This window comes from Amphiura filiformis, chromosome 19 (genome assembly GCF_039555335.1).
Source record: "Amphiura filiformis chromosome 19, Afil_fr2py, whole genome shotgun sequence".
NCBI lineage: Eukaryota > Metazoa > Echinodermata > Ophiuroidea > Amphilepidida > Amphiuridae > Amphiura > Amphiura filiformis.
Window position 1 is genome coordinate 27,922,981 of NC_092646.1, and position 20,723 is coordinate 27,943,703.

At 36.6% G+C, this 20,723-nt stretch overlaps 1 protein-coding gene across 8 annotated transcripts in view; it reads left to right on the forward strand.

The window, feature by feature from the left end:
* Positions 1 to 19,028, forward strand: part of LOC140141132 (dual specificity protein phosphatase CDC14AB-like) — a 130,524-nt gene extending 111,496 nt beyond the window's left edge. For 3 of the 8 annotated variants that reach the window (XM_072162921.1, XM_072162922.1, XM_072162923.1), the window contains 4 exons: positions 1,612 to 1,635; positions 8,923 to 9,019; positions 12,643 to 12,719; positions 17,498 to 19,028. In XM_072162921.1, the coding sequence (XP_072019022.1) occupies positions 1,612 to 1,635; positions 8,923 to 9,019; positions 12,643 to 12,719; positions 17,498 to 17,555 (256 nt within the window). In that variant the 3' untranslated portion in view covers positions 17,556 to 19,028. Of the gene's footprint in view, positions 1 to 1,611; positions 1,636 to 8,382; positions 8,443 to 8,922; positions 9,020 to 11,337; positions 11,417 to 12,642; positions 12,720 to 17,497 lie in introns of all 8 variants that reach the window. The other 5 variants (XM_072162928.1, XM_072162924.1, XM_072162926.1 and 2 more) reach the window with 5 other exon arrangements.
* The last annotated feature ends 1,695 nt before the right edge of the window (positions 19,029 to 20,723 follow it).

Here is a 20,723-nt window from a genome sequence, read left to right on the forward strand (position 1 = left end):
CATGTTCAAATAATTCTGGAAGTTGAAATTGGCTGTTGTTAGACATTCAATGCTGTGAAATTGTGAGAGTATTTTTCCTAAGTTGACAAGACACAGTGCTTCTGAATCAAGAAGAAATGGGTACTGCACAGTATTTTGACAGCATTTTTGGAACAGGTTTGTTGAAAGAAATGGTTCAACGTTTATTAGAGAATATACGGTATTTGTCTTATGAAATGCATCATTATGTGTTAACAACAAAATGTCAGAAATTATTGAATTTCAAAGCCAAAGTGTTTATATATATTTCAAAACTTACAAATAATTCACGTCCACTATAACACATAGAATGTGAGATTAAAATGGCATGCACATCCAAGTTAAGCATGTCCATGTGTGTATAACTAAAAAAGTGGCTAACAAATTTTCAGATTTCTTGTTGTTTACAAATAACAAAGATTTTTTCAACTGATAATGTAGATAACAAATTATCCAATGTACAGTGTGAAACAGGCTCAATTTCACACAACATAATCTAGTGTGATTGTTGTACTCATGATATATTAGTATGCTTCTAAACTGCCTTCATAATTCTTCAGTAAATCAGTAAATTTGTGCCCATGTTGCATATATGATAGAGTTGGTATATTTTGAAGAATAGTCCAGTGGTCTATCATATGGTGACATGATTGGCATGTTATTGTCACAAATGTATCATGTGGTCATGACAGGGCAATTCTATTTCGACATGCTCATGATGAAGACTGAAGAATTTATGCAGGCAGTTTGACGTCACAGCCCATTATAGTTCCGAACTTCTGGCATATGGGGGCTTCATAATTAAATCTTGCCATACGGTCTGCCCAATAAATGGGCTATTCCAGTTGAAATCCATACATTATGGAAAACATGACCTTATCTTTCACACAGTGGGTGTCAATTTCAAATGGAGTCACCCATTTAGGTAGCCCCATTTGAAAATTTTCACCCTCCTGTCCTGTGTGTAAGATTAAGGTCATGTCTTCAGTAGGGGGTGTATGGATTTCAACTGAAATAGCACAATAAGGTACAAGTTTATGAACATGACCCCGCAGCCAAAGTAAGTTTAAATTTTGAAAATCAAGCACACCACAGTGTGCGCAAGGACGTTGTCTTGAATTTGAGTTATCAATGACAGCAAATGATGCACTTGGAAAAAAACCCGATTGAATGTACAGATTAAAAAATTTAAGTACTGTTTTATTTGTACACATCATGACTGGCCTACATGTCAATTAACCGTAATCAAGTCCCATGCATGGTGAATACGGACAATGGGACCTGCTATCATACGGTAAACGTTAACAAAAGTGCAATTTTTGAATCTGGTACCTCCCATTTGGTTTTCAATTCATAACTAGGTGATCTATGCGTCATTTGCTGTCGTTAATATCTCAAATTCAAGGTAACATCTTTGCACATTGTTGTTGGCAATTCTCAAAATCTACCCTCATTATAGCTGGGGGGTCAAGGTCTTAAATTGGTATATTTTTATTGAGCAGACTATATTAGGAATCCAAACAGGACAGAATTTACATAAAGATGGTATTATGATGTACAATATTTTAATTATTCTGTATATTCATTTTACAGCCGACCTCATACAGTATCATATACGTAAGTGGCATTCAATATTATCACAGAAGTGACAATAACTGTGACTTTATTAATTTGGGTGCTGTAGTGCTTTAATTTGCTTGCTGTGTTGTTAAGACCCTGCTTGATTTGTCAAGATTTGCAATATATCAATGTGCCTGAACAGAAGCTTTTTAGACTTTGATGTGTTCAGGCACTGGAGATATATTGTTAGTCTCTCAAGATATTGGACCTGATATCCATATGCATAAGTGTGAAGTCACAGTTGGCCATTCCACTTGAAATCCATACACTCCTAAATGTTTTTTTGAATGGAAAACGTGATCTTAATCGCCCATGCAAGGAGTGTAGATTTCAAATCAATTTTGATAATCCCATTTGAAATTCACACTCCCTGTGTGGAAGATTAAAGTCATGTCTTCCATAGGGGGTGTATGTCTTTTAGATGTCTTTTACACCATCAAAAATCCCACCAGAAGCTATCCCATTGTAATTTATGTATTGGTCTCTTGATATTGACTTTCAATGTGACTTTATACTTGTCTTTTGCAGTCGCTTTTGTCTTTGATGTGAACACTCCTGCATTCTTGTTTCAAGTACTGTTAACACTGTTCAGTAGCTGCAGCACAGCTGATATTATTGTGCACTGTTTATGCACTTAAAATATGTTGTTGTGCAAGACAGGGAATCTCAGTTGCAACTGTTAGGCTGCGATCACATAGAAGTTATATACGGTATACGATATTCGCTATACGAAATACGCTCATTCGATCAGGCCGAGTTCACATACTCCTATGTATACCGTATACTTCTATGTGATCGCAGCCTTATGCACTAAAAGTATTAGGCCATAGACACCATAGCCAGACACCGTTGTTCTGAATGGTCATTACAAGGATTCTTCTAGGAAAACTGCCTTTCATACAACATTTTGGGGTAAAACGACACATTTACAATTAATTTTCATCTTTTTCAAACCGATTTGCTTGAAAATTTTCTACTTTCCTTCCCTTACCGTTGGCTACCCACTTAATTGCTCAATATTTTATTTTGCTTTCAATATTGTCATACATTGGCCAATGCAACCATAGACATCACATATTTTATAACTAGACCAATCACAGCCATTGGATTTTGATGAGTCTGCTGGAGGCAAAATGATACAAATGCGATGTCATTTGAAATTGAATTTTGTCAAAATTATTTTTACCGAAAATTACGAACGTTTGCACTTTTTGTATAAATATAGCTAAGGTCTTGGTCCAATTTATATGGAAAATATTTCTGCTGATGACCCCGATGTTGGCATTGGCTAAATAAGCTGTAATTTTTACCAAAAGGGTACAAATTGGTGACATTTCTGGGGAAATTTGAAAATATGCTTTTGTTTTTCGGATTGCTATATGTAGTTCAGTGGTGCTTAAAAACTGAAGGCATAATGATACATGTATGACTACTCTGGCTGCAACTTACTTGAGATTGAGAACTGAATGAGATTCCCTGTCAAAATTTTGTTATAGTTTTCTTGTGGCTATATGCAAACTTATGCTGACAATTTGTGACCAAACAGGTGGAAGATTATATTGTAATATATCATAGCAGATTCAACCCATCGTGGGACGTTTTTCTAACAAATCTAGGCTGCCGGTCCATCATCTGCCAGTCATGCATATATATAGTGTGCATGATCACATGGTAGCCTGAATTTGTTTGAAAAACGTCCCACGATGGGTTGAATCTGCTATAAGTAAATTTGGCTGTTCCATTTTAAATCTATACACCCCCTATGGAAGACATGACCTACAACTTCCACATAAGGAGAGTGAATGTCCATTTGAAATCTACATCTCCGTTATGGGAGATTAAGGTTGTGTCTTATGTTATCCATAAATAACACAAAACACAGACAGTCATGACATTTAGTCAACTTGTTGACGTAAATGCACTGTGCATGCTGATGTTGCGGTATTGTGAACTTTGACCTCACATGCTCACGTGGGCTGCTCACATGGGCTGAAAACAACAATGTAACGGTGCTCTGCACATGGCATTCGCAACCACATCACATTACCTCCTTAAACCCATGGGCACTGTTACCTTTCTTACAGCGTCCCTGATTGGTTAATTGCATTATACAATCGTATCAAGTAAACAATCAAAGTAGAGCTTTTAGATCTCTTAGCAATTATAAGTTTAATCCCCTTCAGCCCTATTGACTATTCTTACCATATGTGCCCATCCACCACAAATTGGTCGTAAAGTTGGCATTTTCCATTTTGAGATACAATCAAAAACAGTATATGGATTTCTATGTAAAATATATTAGGAATTTGACCTTTGATGAACCATAACTTCACTTCCAGATGTCCGATGAAGCTGGTTGAGGTGTCATTTTGAAGCTGAAAGTGCATTCTTTCAAAATCTGCAATAAACAGAAAATGATCTAGAGCCAACTTTACTACCACTTCGTGGTGGATGGTCACATATAGCCTATCTGATTGGGTCATTACTCTAACTAGAGCTCTAACCAATCAAATAGTTATCAGAACCCAATAATTCAACTGGTAGTGTCCATGGGGTAACTAAAGGTTATAATTGTCACAACATATAAAGCTTATGGTTTTATTCTGTGCAATGCTAACATGCTGTTCTTATTTTAACATGATATTAATGGTAACAATTTGTGATGTTGTCAAGCAAAATGATTCTGATATGAGTAAAAAAATTTGCATTTTCAGAACATGGCAACAAATGTGTCTCAAAATTTTGATGGCAAAAACGTAGCCAGTAGATTGGACAAGAACATTTGGTGAACAAATTTGTACCTGACAAAAACTCAGTCATAATTATTGCTTGATAATATCACAATTGTCCTTAAAGTTACCAAACCAACTTACATGCCTACAGGCCTTGAAAAAAATGAGACGGTCAAATTATGATTATTGAAACAGTCAAAAAATGAATCATTCAAATTATGGTGATGATGAAGTGAATGTTTTTGATAAATGAAAATGAATCGTTTAGGGATCAAGGAGTACCACATTCCCAATATACTTGTATGATGAATGTGAAATGGTTTTTTATTAAAGTTTGCTTTCTATTTATTAATCAAATCGCTATGCTGTGTGTGTTGTGCAATAATCCTGTTCCTACAGCCTTAAGTTTAAAGCTAACCTACAGAGTTGCAGATGGTGTGCAGTAAAACCCTGCTAACGTTATTCCTTTCATTATATGTGTTCACTACTACACATCATTGTTATTATTATTATTATTATTATTATATTACTAAAGATGAATTGTGATTTTGAATTTGATGTAATGAAATGTTTTTAATTGATAAATGCTGTGCAAAAAAGTGATTTCTTCCAAGGAATTATAAAGCTGAGAATGTTAACTTCCTTTAGCCCCTGATTGTATGGGCTAATCCATTTCAAGTCTACACTACACTGGAAGATTTTGGAATTAGCACATTAACCAACTCTTGAAACTCACCCTCTCTCCGGTTGAATCTTTCTGATAGGGGGTATGAAGTTTGAATGGAGCTGTCTATGTGTTCATTCCATTTGAAATTCATACTCCCCCTGTGTAAGATATTTCTACATCTTACACAGGGGAAATTTGAGTTCTAAATGGAGTAAGGCAATAGAAACAAATTGGTTCTATCTTTCAATCGACCAATCCGACCATCGATGCTTGGGTCGATCCTTATTATTTAGGAAATCAATGATTATATATATATGAATCTTTGCATTTAATGATATTGACTAAAATTAATACAGATTTAACATTAAATCTGATTAATTAGTTGATAGTTCATTAATTACAAGCATCGAAGCAGCATCGACGGTCAATCCAAAGATCAAACAAATTTGTTTCTGGTGCCTAACCCGAAATGTAACACGGTGAAAAAGTCCACCGAATTTGAGTGCCATCTTGAACAATGACTTCACTAACAATGTGAAGGGAACGTCCTCACATGCTTTACTAATTTGTTTTTTACTACAACTTATTGTACATCTGTTATGCATGTTGAATTCACATTCAGTCAAGATTGCTGGGTTTTGTAGTGAAATGCTTGTGAAATCATAACTCGTTCAAATCACTGGGTTTGTTCTGCTCAAATTGCCCACTAACAAATGTCTTGCGCGGAATTCCGTTGATTGCAATTAAACTTTTTTACTCTGAAAATTCATTGACTGCGGTCCATGTAGCTTCCTCAAGACAGAAGCATCCACTTGTGAAACATGCATGATTAAAGGTAATGCATCTGTAGCATGTGATGCACCGCGTAGCGACTGCACCCTTCAGATACACCGCCTTTGATCGTTTGTATATCACAGGCGGACGTTACTGTCTGGATTAAGCCAAATGGACCATAATAGGTAGATGATAAAATTTAACAAAATCAATATTATTATCTATCAGAAATGGGACAATGTGAAAGAACAAACTCCAGAGAACTGTTTTTCTGTAAAACATGAAATCTTAAGTGCATGAAAATTGTGGTAACATTTTATTGGAAGGAGTGTGGCAAACATTTTGCTTTTTATCACTGAAATAAAGAAAAGGATCAAGAAGGAAGCATATGCCAAGAATTATAGTGTAGACTTGATCCATCATTAACATAGATATGTGAATGAGCATTATGTTATTCCAGTTGAAATCCATAAGCCCCCTATGGAAGACACCACCTAAAACTCTGACACGGTGGGGGTAGATTTCAAATGGAGTCGCCCATTCAGGTAACCCCATTTGAAATTCACACTTCCTGTGTGGGAGATTAAAGTCATGTCTTCCTTAGGGGGTGTATGGATTTCAACTGGAATAACCCATTCCTCTTGGAACAGCTTAAAACGAAGTTGAATCTAAAATGCCAATTTCAGAAAAGTTGCTGGACCTCACATATTGTGCTACACACTGGATCATCAAGCACCGTCATTAATCATTTTTACCCTAACAAGCGTGCTTTATGGGGTTTGGGTGAGGGGGGAAAAGGTAGTTGATGTTCCTTTTCCTGCATAGGAGTGTTTGTTTCTATTTAATTAGCCGTTATCACAAAATTTGAGAGTTTATTTCAGAACTGAAATCCATTCACCCTATTTGGAAACCATGTGAATAATCTCTTGCATAGGGGTGTAGATTTCAAATGGAGTTACCCATTCAGGTATCCCCATTTGAAATCTTCACCCCCTGTGAGGGAGATTGCGGTTGTGTCTTTCATATGAGGTGTATGGATTTCAACTGGAATAGCTCGATAAGCATGTGGATACAATTATCTTCAACAATAATAACACAAACCTAACCTTAAAGCATAAACTAGCAAACATATAATATCAATTCTATTACCCCCACGGCCCATTATTCAAAATCGCGCACTGTGATTTGTTCAAACACGTCACGTGAGAGCCCATTATTCTGCAATAATGGGTCAAGCGCCGTAACACATTCTACGCACAGCATTACGCTTGGTTGCTCGTGCAATATTTCTGCGATACGCGCTGTCACTTACGCGTACGCGCTTCACCTTCAGGCATGAGAATTTTCAGTTTAAAAACTGAATTCAGTTTTTTTTTATAGTCAAAATTTCCGCAACTTTATTTAATTTCAGCCTGTTTTTGGTACTTTTTGCCCAATTTCACGCGCGCATTTTCAGTTTTTTTTAGGAAAGTGCAGTCTCATGCCTGCACCTTGAAGTAAACAACTTTAAATACTTATGCCAAAAATGATATTTTCTCTTTAAATCGCACTATTTTCTGGTAATAGAATAGAAATAAAGGGTGCAGCATTATCCTTTACACGCAAATAATGTGTCCTCGCAGTAAAATGGTTAAATAATGGGTTCGGCTGCGCCTTACCCATTATTTACGTTTTTACTGCCTCGGACACATTATTTGGGTGTAAAGGATAATGCTGCACCCTTTATTTCTTAATTATATTACCCTCACAATCCATTATTCCAAATCGTGCACTATGATTTGTTAAAACACATCACATGAAAGCCCTTTATTTTGCAAATGGGTCAAAGCGCCGTAACACATTCTACACGTTGCATTATGCTTAGTTACGCATACAGTATTTGCGCTGTCACTTACGTGTGCACGCTGCACCTTGAAGTAATCAGCTAAAAATACTTCAGCAAAAAAGTGATATTTTCTCTTTAAATCGCACTATTTGGTGGTAATAGAATAGAAATGGAAGGTTGTAGCATTATCCTTTACACCCAAATAATGTGTCAGCAGCAGTAAATAATCTGTAAAGTCTGTGAATAAGTCTAACTGTGAGAATAATAGCACTAATCCTAATCTTTAGCAAAAACTAGCTGAAATTTTGTATAAAAATGATGTATCCACAAAGTCTGTGAAGAAGTCTAAATGTAAGAATAACAGCACTAATCATTAACAAAAACCAGCTGAAATTCTGTATAATATACAATTACAAATTCTGTGAATAAGTCTAATCATGAGAATAATAGCACTAAACCTAATATCTTTAGCAAAAACTCTAGCAGAAATTCTGTATAATATACAATTATGTATCCACAAAGTCTGTGAATAAGTCTAACTGTGAGAATAACAGCATTTAACTTCATCATTAGCAAAAACTAGCAGAAATTCTGTATAATTACATATCCACAAAGTATGTGAATAAGTCTAACTGTGAGAATAACAGCACTAAACCTAGGGAAAACTAGCAGAAATTTTGTATAATATTCAATTATGTATAAAGACTCCCTGAGAATAACGCAGATTTCTCTGCTTCAACATCTAGCAATGTTGAAGATATGTTGACTGAAGACTAACAAGGATATGCATCAACTCTTGCATTCAGGTATGTTTGGAATGGCACAGCAACGATCCCACGCTGCTAACATTGGCATACATAAGCCTCAAAAATTGTCATGTCATATTATATTAGCATCAGCATACATAAGTCATGCCTTGAAAAAAAAAATCCAATTTAATATATTTAAACATATATTATACGCAGAAGTAATTTGTGCCTTAATATTTCATGTTCTACACTTCAAAAATTATATCTTAACCATATTATGTATTCATCATAATGCACTATTTTTTTTGCACCAATGCACAATCAATTGATATATAAATGCTTAATACATATTTATGAATGAATAACCATTTTTTTTGCCCGTTTTCATTTTTCTTCCCTATTTTATCTCACCAATATATAACCATATATTGCTATGCATCTGGATGATATTATATATTCACCAACTATCACATGCGTGCTGAATTCTATACCTACCCACCCGCCTGCTTGCCTGCCTGCCGAATTCTGATACCCTAGTAGTAGCAATGCAACTAGGATTAATAAAGAATATAGCACGGGACATAACATTGGGTTTTCTGCCTCTGCAGTGAAATATCACACACGACCAACACCTGTAAGTGGTAGTATAATATTAACTTAGGTAGTTGTACTGTATACAGTGGGACACTGAGGGCACTTTTGGAGTCGTAAAAATAGCTTATAGTGTAGAGTTGATGCAGGAAATAATAATGCATTTTCTATGTAAACTGTGAAATATCATATGACCATGCCTTTAAGTGCCTGTGGTAGCGGAGTATTAACATAGGTAGTTGTAGGACATGGAGGGCTCTTCTCAAATTGTGAAAATAGCTGTTTTGATAGTGTAGAGTTATCAGGAAATAACTAACTGAAATACCGTAAAACCCCGCCTACAAGCATATAGTGTGCTTCTGATGAAAGCTACATTAATCCAGTCGCCATTATGGAGTTTGAGCAAATAAATTACGGATCCAAGCATATACAAACAAGTATTATTTTAAGAACGATCTATTGTATTGGTATATTAACGCTTGCTTCGAATTAATTAAGCTTTTATAAAAAAACATTATATATGCTTGTAGACGGGGTTTTACGGTACTGCACACACAACCAATGCCTGAAAGTGCCTCTGGTAATGAAGTCAGTATTAACATGAATTATGTAGCAGGACCGCTAGGATTTTCCAATCTGAAAAAATAGCTTTCTTGATAAGTATAGAGATAGTACTGGGCATATCCTTTTTGAAGCATAAACATTGCACAGAACTTGCATGTTTAAGCAAATGCCTCTGTACATTGTAGGTACAAGTACCTGTACACAAGTGGAGCTGGGAGGACACTTTTCGTCTATGATAGTAGGTTAGACTTACAAGAATAAGGTTTGAGGAAGTTCATTTCAAGTTTATTAATAGGATACTGTTGACTTTGAAGTACATGGCATTCATTGTAAATTTTGATTTGCTCATCTTTTATGTGCCATGTGTGTTTTGAGTCAAGATTAAAATTTCTTGTTTTGAAGAGAAGATTAGAATTGATTGAAACTAACCAACCAGTAGTTTAATTAATTATTTAACTAATAATTTATTTATTTAACTTGTGTTTTTGTGCAACTCTGTCATTATCACAAAATGACATTTGGTGTGACCCAGCAGAATGAGATGTTTGAATGCAACCTTTATTTTAATAATTGGGCTAATCCATTTAAAATCCACACTCCTTCTGTGGAAGATTTGAAAATATCTTCCATGCAGGGGGAGTATGAATTTCAAATGGAATTAACACATTAATAACTCTGTTTGCAACGTACTCATCCTCCCTCTGAAAGATTTTTATGTTGAGTCTTTCTAAGAGGGTGTATGAAATTCAAATGTAGCTGCCTATTATGTTCATTCCATTTGAAATTCATATTCCCTCTGTTGAAGATATTTCTAACATCTTCCACAGGGGTTGTGTTAGACCCTCCCTCGGGTCCGTGGAGAACGACTGGTAATGTAGATTACATAGCATTAAAAATCAACCCAATACACGGACCCTCCCAGTCTGTAGGCAATTTGACTTCCAGCTCCCACAAACTGCTGGAAGTTCACTTTTACGGATTTGGAGTCACGCAATCTTTCTATATACCACGTCCATGTTTTCACTACATTAACGTTTGTGTAAGCGACTAAACAACGATATTGTATCCGACCAATCAACGCAGCTTGGCAGCGCGGGATATTTGAAAAGGCTTCCCTAGCTAAATAATGTGCAAACATTTGCAAACCGCACGCGATAATGTACGCAATATGGACAATAGGCCTAAGTCCGAGTCGAGTGGTTGCCTTTTATTATTGTGCGTACCATGGGTCTATCACACGCGTGCCACTTGAGCTCAATACCTCTCAGTTGTTGACAAGTGTCCCATCCGATCTTGCGTCACATCCCGCGGCATAGCTTTGTGCTACCATATGTGAATTGAAACTGGTGTGGGGTTTTCGTAATTGACATCGGAATCACCGTGCTTCGTTGAACGAATATTTGGAAGTGAGATCTCTAACAGATTGGACCAGTCTCGGAATCAGCGCCAATGGACTTTCGCGTTCACTTATAATACGAGTATATTTCTATATTGCTGCATGGTTGACTGTGGTGGGTGTAATTAGTGGCGTCGATTTGTGGATGAAGAGGAATGGGTTTTGGCATTGAAGAAAATAAGGGGGGAGTTGGCATTTTTTTTCATAGGGCATTACGTAATTATTTATTGTTACATTATCCAGAGATGGAACCGAACCGAGACTGGGGGCCAGTCTAGGGTTGTGTGAGTTAGTCCAATGCAGTGAATACTAACTTGTTTTGAAAGATATAATGAAAATAAGCAATTAATTTTTCATGAAACCTGGAAATCATTAATTCTTGTGTGTATTTGTATTTTCAGCATCATCAATGTAATTCGGGCGCCTTTGGCCCGATTTTGATGGGGTTTTCGGCAAAGTGTAGCTTTTAAAAATGAGCAAGTAAATATGGTTACAAAGTATTCAAATAATGTTTGCTTGGCAACTGCCTGTCCAAAGTGTGGCATGTGTAAGGACCAGCAAGTAAATGCTTGACATATATATTGGGATGAAAATTGATTATTGCTAGAAAATGTCTCATTTTGTTAAATTGCATCAAATGTAAAGTTTGATATGTTAACCCTTTTTGGAAGAATGTTTGATTTTGCATTATTTATGTAGTTATTGTGATGTTTGACAGAGTTGCACATATTTTTTTATTACAGTTTAGTTGTTCATTTTAATTTATTTAAGTTATTTAGTACATATTTTTGTATGCATTTGCTGTTACAGTATTTTTAACCTCGGTGAGTCGGTGATGTCTACACATTTTATTGTACGCAGCTTCAAATTGCAAACGCATGTTCAAAGTGCTGGTGTGCACTTGCACACATTTTAAAGGTGGTTACACAAAACATCACCAGCTCACAGAGAGTAATAATACCATAGTTTGAGATCTAAAGAGGAATGTTAGTGCGAAATTACCAGAAATTGATCGCAAACAACTTTAAAAAAAGGTGGTTTGCTATTTTAGACTAAACTCCTAATTTTGAATTAATAAGTGTTTTATCTTTGAAATGAAACTAAAGAGGTTATACCCAAAGAGTACCGACTCAACATTGCCCTGTGTGTGTGATGCTATGGGATATCCGCCATGTTGATCTGTCGCTCTTGGAAGACAAATATAATTGACGTCAAAGCGTTGAAGCAGATGTTTCGCGGCGCATCTATGCGGCATCTTACGTGTGTACGCCAGCGCTTTGAGCGAACACTAGCGATTTGCAGCTGTGCCCAGTGAAATTTGTACTCACGTCACTGCCACATCAGGGTGGAAAATGCTTTAATATACCTCCTGTGGTTTTCAGCAAAATCCCAAAATTGAATGATAATTTGCTTTTAAAAGTTTGAGTGTTACAAAGGTTTGGACACTCATTGCTTAGCTTTGACACAATCCATTAACAAAATAGCAAAATTATCTGGCGGTACACTATTTTCCCTCTATGAGCGACACACAAAAATGGTGGAGTCTGTACTCTTTGCTTCTACCTCTTTGGCTTTAACTGGCAACTGAATAATTCTTCCCTATTGCATCTTACTGTTAACTCCTGCCTGCCCTTCAACACACGCTATTCACTGGCTTGGCTTTTACATATACAAACATATGTACATGGCATGGCAAAAACATACAGGTTATACAACAGCTTTATGGAGAGCATGAACACACTAAGGGTAGTAGCGATTACAGGTTTGAATCGGACCAAGGGCGGTGAGTTGTGTGATGCGTGTGATCATGCGCGTACATGCATTCATGCGTGTGGGTGTGTCTTCCTTCAGCGTGCATTTGGTTCAGTTCTGCCTACACATTTCATTGTTTATCTCTTTTCACCCGTTGCACAATGACAATACTCTGTGTGATCATTCATGCACTACACCACAATTGTTATTCGCCATCGAAGTGTTACTATGAGTAATCCGATTATCACTATGTCAACTGGATCACGCTTTTAGGTCCTGAACCATGATCAAATCGATCGCCACGCAAGTCTACAGCAGGGACTATCATTCCGAACGGTGTGTGATCCAGTTACTAGTTTTGTGACCACTTCGCTGGCGAATGTAAATGGGCTATTCTGGTTGAAATCCATACACCCCCTATGGAAAACATGACCTTATTCTCCCACATAGGTGTAGATTTCAAATGGGAGTCCCCCATTCAGGTAACCTCTTGAAATTCACACTACCTGTGTGGAAGAGTAAGGTCATGTCTTCCATAGGGGGTGTAGGGATTTCAACTGTAATGGCCTGATACACCACTAAAAGCACAAACAGAATCATTTGAGCCCAATAGGTTTGAAGACTTATTTGGATATTGTTTTACCTGACCTTCCAATTTGTGTTTTTGAAGCTAAAATTATTGATGGACTTGGATTCTTATGAAAATGTATTTCAAAATTGTGCAGCAATTCATCGACTCGACTTAAATAGTTTTATCAGCGATTTCTTGCACTCGAAAATGATCTTCACACTTTCTTACATTTCATTCACTTTCAGATTTGTCCCGCTTCACACCATAATTTGCCCAAATTGAAGAATCATCAATGATATGCATATAATAACTTGTTTTGTTAGACTTGATGTGAATATTGATACTAACATGCCTGCCAACTGTTCCGATTTAATCGGATTCGTTCCGATTTTTGTGACCATTGACCTCAAAAATCGGAACGAATCCGATTTTGAAAATGAAAAAAAAAAAAAAAAACCATTAACCAATATTTACCTCTTCATGTAGCACATAATTATAAATGCATGCAAAACCAATGCATCTATAATATGTGATACATGAAGAGGTAAACACTAGTTAATGGTTTACATATTAAGGATAACAAACTGTAATTTTTTGTAATTTTTTTTTCAACTTTTTTTCAAATTACCTGTGAATGATCTTAGCACTTCAGAATAGGTCCAGTGGTTCTCTAAAGTTGGCAAAAACTTTGAATTAAAAAAAAAAAAATTAGAAAAAAAAATGTAATTAAAATTTTTTTTCCCAACCTTGAATAACAAGTATATAACTTCCAAAGTTTTGTTTCGCTTCTTGCTTCACTCTAATTATACACCAACCTTAGTTCCAAAGGTTGGCAAGCATGTGCCGTTACGGGAGAGCGTGTGCTTCGCGCGCCCCGGATCGCGCGCACCCTGTACAGATTTTTATTTTTACAATGTTGGCAGGTATGTACTAATGTAGGCTTTACTTAAAATAAATGGGGATGTCTTTAAAGTCAAACAGGCAGGAATTTAAGGTCATAAATGTGCGGGGGAACCACAGAACCGGGACTCCCTATACCACCACATACAATCGGGCCGTCAGCTATGGGGAGAAAATTGGGGGTATTTGAGTCCTTGCCGACAGTGTGTGGAGACGAACGAGAACAATTCTGCATCTCATTTGAAGCGTCTTGGTATTCGTGTGCAGGTCGCATCAAGTGCGTCTCTCAAATGCGCCCTTCATCCATGTCGCGCTTGCATGACAACGAATGCTCGAGTGCATTCCGAGGGATCCAAATACCCCCAATTTTTGCTCCATGCATGTATCAAGATGGCGGTCGAGTCCCGATTCTCTGTCTTTAATTCTGTGGGGGGGGGGGGGCACAGAAGTAGTAGCTGAAATGTTCAGAATTGTTGAGTTTAAACATTCCTAAAAAATTATGTAAATATTTAAACATTTTAGAAATTATACTGCACGCACACACCCCCACACACCACAACCAACCCCCAACCCACAAACCTGCCAATAGGTAGTTAATTTTTCCCTGTTAATGAACGACATAATAGAGCGCTGCTCTGCGCCAACCAACACTTTCACACATAATCGGCTAATCAGATTTACCGTTCTGCTCTTATGATTGTGAGACAATAAATTAGCCAACCAGAACCCCACTCAGGGTCTTAGCTAGAAATTGAGGGTTGCCCGTCATTTGAATAAAATTGCCTGTCCTAATTTGACCTTTAAAAACATATACATTGGTTTTTTTGTACCAGACATCTATAGCCCATTGGGGGTTCATGGAGTTCAAATATGTACTGATATGGCCTTGTTCTACAAATTGGGTCTACTAAAAAGGTCAAATAGCTTCTCAAAACATACAATTTATAATATAGCATCTGTCAAAGGCATTAATTTTGCCCGTCCCAGTTGCAAACTGGCCATCTGAAATGACAGCCAGACGGGTGGCTAGTTAAGACCCTGACCCCACTTGCTCTCAAAATGTAAATAAGTCCCATTCTTGTCTACCAGCAAGTGGAGTTGGATGTTGAGCTAATGCTATATACATAGAGGAGGATGTAAAAACTAAATGCCATAATATACACATCTCGAAATATTTCAGTAATATATCTCAGTTCAAAGTTCTGAACTTGATAATTATCAATTAAATAAAACCGGCAGTGTCTTTTTCATGTGTGTTCATTTTCTTGCATGGGGAGAAGCATGGCAATTTCAGCTATACCATTTGAGATATAATCTAATCACATTACATTGCATGATATTTCTACATCTATTTAAAAGAAAAATACATATTCTATTTATAAACTTTTTGGAAAGAAAATGCCAGTTCTTTTCAATAGTGACAAGAGTAAATTTTTTGATACAAAATTGATGCTATTTGTCACATTCATGAATCAATTTTCATACTTTTCCCCTAAATCTTGGTGAAATTTTGTCTTTCAGTTCTTTTCAATAGTGACAAGAGTAATTTTTTTGATACAAATTGATGCTATTCGTCACATTCATGAATCAATTTTCATACTTTTTCCCACTAAATCTCAATTTATTCTTGGTAAATTTTTGTATTTCTAAAATAATCTTTTCATTCATGGATCAAATTTCAAAACCAAGGGAAATTGGGATATTTCAGTTAAAATCCATACACCCTCAAAATAAGACATGACCTTTGACCCAGAGAGTGAAATTCAAATGGGGTTACCTGAATAAGTGACTCCATTTGAAATCTACACTCCCGATGTGGGTGATTAGGGTCATGTCTTCCATAGGGGTACATGATTTTTAATGGAACAGTCCTTTGTGACTCAACATGAATTATTTAACCATTCAAATGCATTATTACAAATTCTTGTTATGCTAATCAGTTGAAATCTGTTATACATTCATATTCAGCTGAATTTGTACTAAGGTTGCTGTTGAAAAAGCGATCACTGCATACACATCACTGACGTAGGTCAGTAAACCGTGACTTCTAAGAAAGCCACACTACATCCCTCTTTGGAGATAAATTAATTCTTCATCAACCAATTCGTCGGTCGCAATACATAGTGGCGTACGTGAAGGACAAAATACGTTTCCGAACAAACCGTTTTTGAAGGATATGCTCCTAGTAACGGGGTCTATACTTCTCCACTGTTATCTCTCAGTGGCCCGATTCTATTTGAAATTGAAGTTTAAGGTTCAAACTATTAAACTGTGTCTTTAATAGTTAACAAGGAATAACTGTTATAGGATAATAGTTAGCTCTAAAGTTATACGCCACTATGTGAAACGGAAAATTTGGAAAATCACTCTACGCCACTATGTGTTGCGACCGACGAATTGCTTCCTTTCAAATAGGTCCATTATTTTGCAAATGTTTGATTAATTACCAACTTTGAATACACAGCTAATATTTTGTGATACCATTCAATTGTACTAACCCATGTGTTTGTTTGGGAATTAAAATGCAAAATGTGATTAGACTTGTTCTCCTAAGGGCACAACAAGATAAACTTTTTGACAGCTTTAATTGTTGATATAGGAAAGCTGATGGAATGAAGATACAATATTCAAATAGGGCTATTCCAGTTAAATCCCAGACATGACCATGATCTTTCAAACAGGGAGTGTGAATATTTAATGGGGTTACCTGAATAAGTGACTCCATTTGATATATACACCCCTGTGTGGGAGATTAAGGTTATGTCTTCCATAGGGGTTTTGGATTTCAGTTGGAATAACCCTTTCCTTATATCTCTGCAAAAGTGTCTCTTGTTACTGCAGCTTTTCTGAAGAATGTACAATGTATGTCAAAATTGATAGACTCTCATTGTCAATGTCAGCTATATAGCTTGATTTCTCCAACTCATGAACTTTTTAATTATGGGGTTGTATTTTATATTTAAAAAAAAAGAAAGAGAATATTCAGATGGGCTTTTTTTTCAACATTAATGGGAAAAAAGGGATTACTAATGTAATGCTGTCACATTTTGCATTTTAATACCTTTAACTGAAGATAACAATTTTAATTGTGTTGTATTGTATCAAATAAAAATTTGATTGAAATATTTCAGTTATGTCTCCAGTGATGTGATGTTACTGACGTGTACTAAACTTGATGCTTGTAAATACACAGAATTAGATGTGGGCCTTGAAACCAGGCAGTTCTGTGTTAAAACTCAAATTTGCCTAACACTGCTCATTTGTTTCACTAAATTAATATGTTTCAAAGCGTTAAAGTCACTAATAGTCATATTTCTTTTCTTATTTTCATTGTACAGTCATCGCACCACCAGCCCACGTATTCATTCTACTAGATCATCCACATTACTACGATGATGAAAAGCACCCTCTGTAGATGCACACTTTATACAGGAGCAACAGGGAGTGAGATAGTATAGGTAGCAATAATTCAAGCATAAGGAGCACACTGCCATGAAGGGTACGGTTATTCCTGAGCCTGAACCTGAAATCATGCAAACATGCAACCAGTGCTTGTGAAGTTTATTAATGGCAGCCAAGATTAAGATTCGGTGAAGAAATTTATAGGGGCAGAAGACATATCAAGACAGCAGCTGCTCCCAAAGATCAAGATCAATTGGATCAATCCACCAAGATCGATTGGATCAATCGACCAAGATCGATTGGTATCAATCCAGTCCACCAAGATCGATTGGATCAATCCACCAAGATCAATTGGATCAATCCACCAAGGTCGATTGGATCAATCCACCAAGATTAGAGCGACTTTCACTTTTATCCAAGTAGACTAGTCGGCAGCAAATATTGGAGGTCAAAAATTGATCGAGAAATCCATCTGGATTCGCGTAAACTGGACAGTTACAGAAAGGACAAAAATGTACTTGCGAAGCACTGAGTTTAATCATGGTTGTCTATTTACATCACATCTGCACTTCAATTTTGAAGCAACTGAACCCTAACATTTGTTTCAGTCATTAATATATTTTACAATAATACTGAATTGAGGGGAATTTTAACAACAAAAACTGCCATTGTTATTCTGGAAAAGATGTGAAATGCCAGCGGCCATGCTTGTTTTGATTTGATTTTTAAATGTATGGCTGTTTTGTTAAAATGTCCCTGAAATCAGCGTTGAAAAATATTTGCATGGTTTATAATTATATCGTGTTCGTATTTGGTTGGCTTTACTACAGCAAGTCAAGTTGGTCGGTTTTGGTGCATAGAATCACATTTGCATAAGCCGACTATTGGTTTTCAATAGTCGTAGTCAGGAGTAGTTGCTACTGCTGACTATTGGGGACTTATAGTCTAACCAACTCGAACCAAGATCGGAAATGAGATTAGGAGCATGGGTCAAATTGAAATGCTGCCAAATTTTGATCAAGATCATGAACTTGAGAACAGGGCCTGTGGAGCAATTTTGAGTGTGTATTTCACATCTAGTTGCAAGCCCGAGCTTCGACTACTCAAGCTTATATCCATTATACATCCCCTATGGAATACATTACCTTAATCTTGCACACATGGAATGCAATTTTCAAATGGGGTTACCTGAATGGGTGACCCAATTTGAAATCTGCACCCTGTGTAAGAGGATAAGGTCGTGTCTTCATAAGGTGTGTATGGATTTCAAACATAATAGCCCATTTATTGCCAGGGCAAATCCCTATAGCTGCTCCTCAAGCCCTGGGCCCTATTGACTCTTTGCACGGCCATCTCAAAACGAGGTTCTACCCGCAAAGTGTGTACGCCTGTCAAACACGTGCTTTAATTACCACGTATGCTTTACAAAATCCTTCTGGCATGTTGCTAGAAAAGTGCGAGAAATAAAAATGCGCATGCGTTTGCAGGGAGAACCTCGTTTTGGTAGTAAGATGGCATATCCGTGCAAAGGGCGAATAGAAAGGCAAGTGTCCATCATTAATTGGTTGTCGTAAGGTAGCAGAAAATATTTAATACATTCCTTGATTTGTTTCCTCCAATATAAATGGATTTAGTGTTATGTTGTACAGTTCTATATTTTAGTATAATCATACACACTCATGGTGGAGCCAGTCACTGTCACTGGTGCGTTGCTTTTCAAGTGTTTACTTCTAAACACCCCTATGCATTTCCTGATGCTAAATGACCCTGTTACAGGTTGTGTTCAAGCATATTGTGGACACACTCTAAAAAGTTGCATTTTCATTACTTTTTCAGTAATAAATGCAATAATAATTCACTGAAATTTTGCATGATTTCCAAACCTTGACTTTCCCTGTTTTTGATACTAAAGGGGAAAAAATATACAATGTTTTGTGACTCTCTATATAATCAGGGACCTAATAAATTTATTGTTAGTGTTGTCTTTTTTATGGAAATCTTTTAAAGTAACATAAAGGTTACATATTTGCTTCATTCTCAGCTGGGCTATTCCTGATGAAATCCACACACCCTTTATAAAAGACATACCTGTAATCTTATCACAGGGAGTGTGAGTTTCAAATGGAGTTGCCTGAATGGGCGACTTCATTTGAAATCACTATCTGTGTGGGAGATTAAGGCTGTGTCTTCCATTGGGGGTGTATGGATTCTAACTGGAATAGCCTAATTTTGATATTGCTGAAAGGTGTTCTCCTGTTTTTTATATTAATCATGACTAAATCGGTGCATATCCTGCATTAAAGTTTAACTATTATAGAGAACAGAGATTTGAATGTATATGACACCACACTTTTTAAAAGGCTGCTGTGCAGGCCTATAATTATACTCCACTCGGTCTGAAATTAAGAACTGTGTGCAAAAGTGCAGAAAATGGGGAAATTATGGAGCTCCTCCGGAAATTTGGCATTTAGTATGTGATTACCCGCAGATAATAAAAAATACAGCACAAAAACACATTTTGGCATGCTGTGTGAATGTAATTTTTACAAGTGGCGCATTGACCGTGCGTGAATCTTGTTGGACTGGGGATTAATCCGGCAAATTGTGGCAATGCAATCGACGATCAGGAGACAGGACAAATACAACAGGTCTTTTCTTGCACATAAACAAAATTTGAGCAACATATGTACGGATGTCAAAAGTCATGACTATCGCTAAAAGTTGCGACTACGACTATCGGCAAATAACACCTAAAAAGCAGGAAAATGTGTGTTCTATGATCTTAAAAGCTCAAGGAGTAGAATGAATTCTTACTTGAAACCTGATGGAGTATAATGAATGGTGGTTTTAATAATATACATGTATGTAGACCGAGTAAGACATGGGGGGAATGTGAGAGCGGTTTAAAGGCCAAGTATAATAAGTCTGCAAAGTTGTGAGTTGTTACGAGGGTGATCAGTCAAACTGGCTGGGGAGTAAATGTTATAATTGTGTTGCTTTACTCGGATACAGACAATATGGTGGTGTTTCTAGAGCATTTTTAAAGCGTTAATATAAATAGGAGAGAAATTCCATGTGTGTGCACGTCAGTACTTGCAGGTATCATTATTTTGTAAAGTAAATTTTAAAAGAGGTTATTCTTGTGTATAAGAAAACCCACCT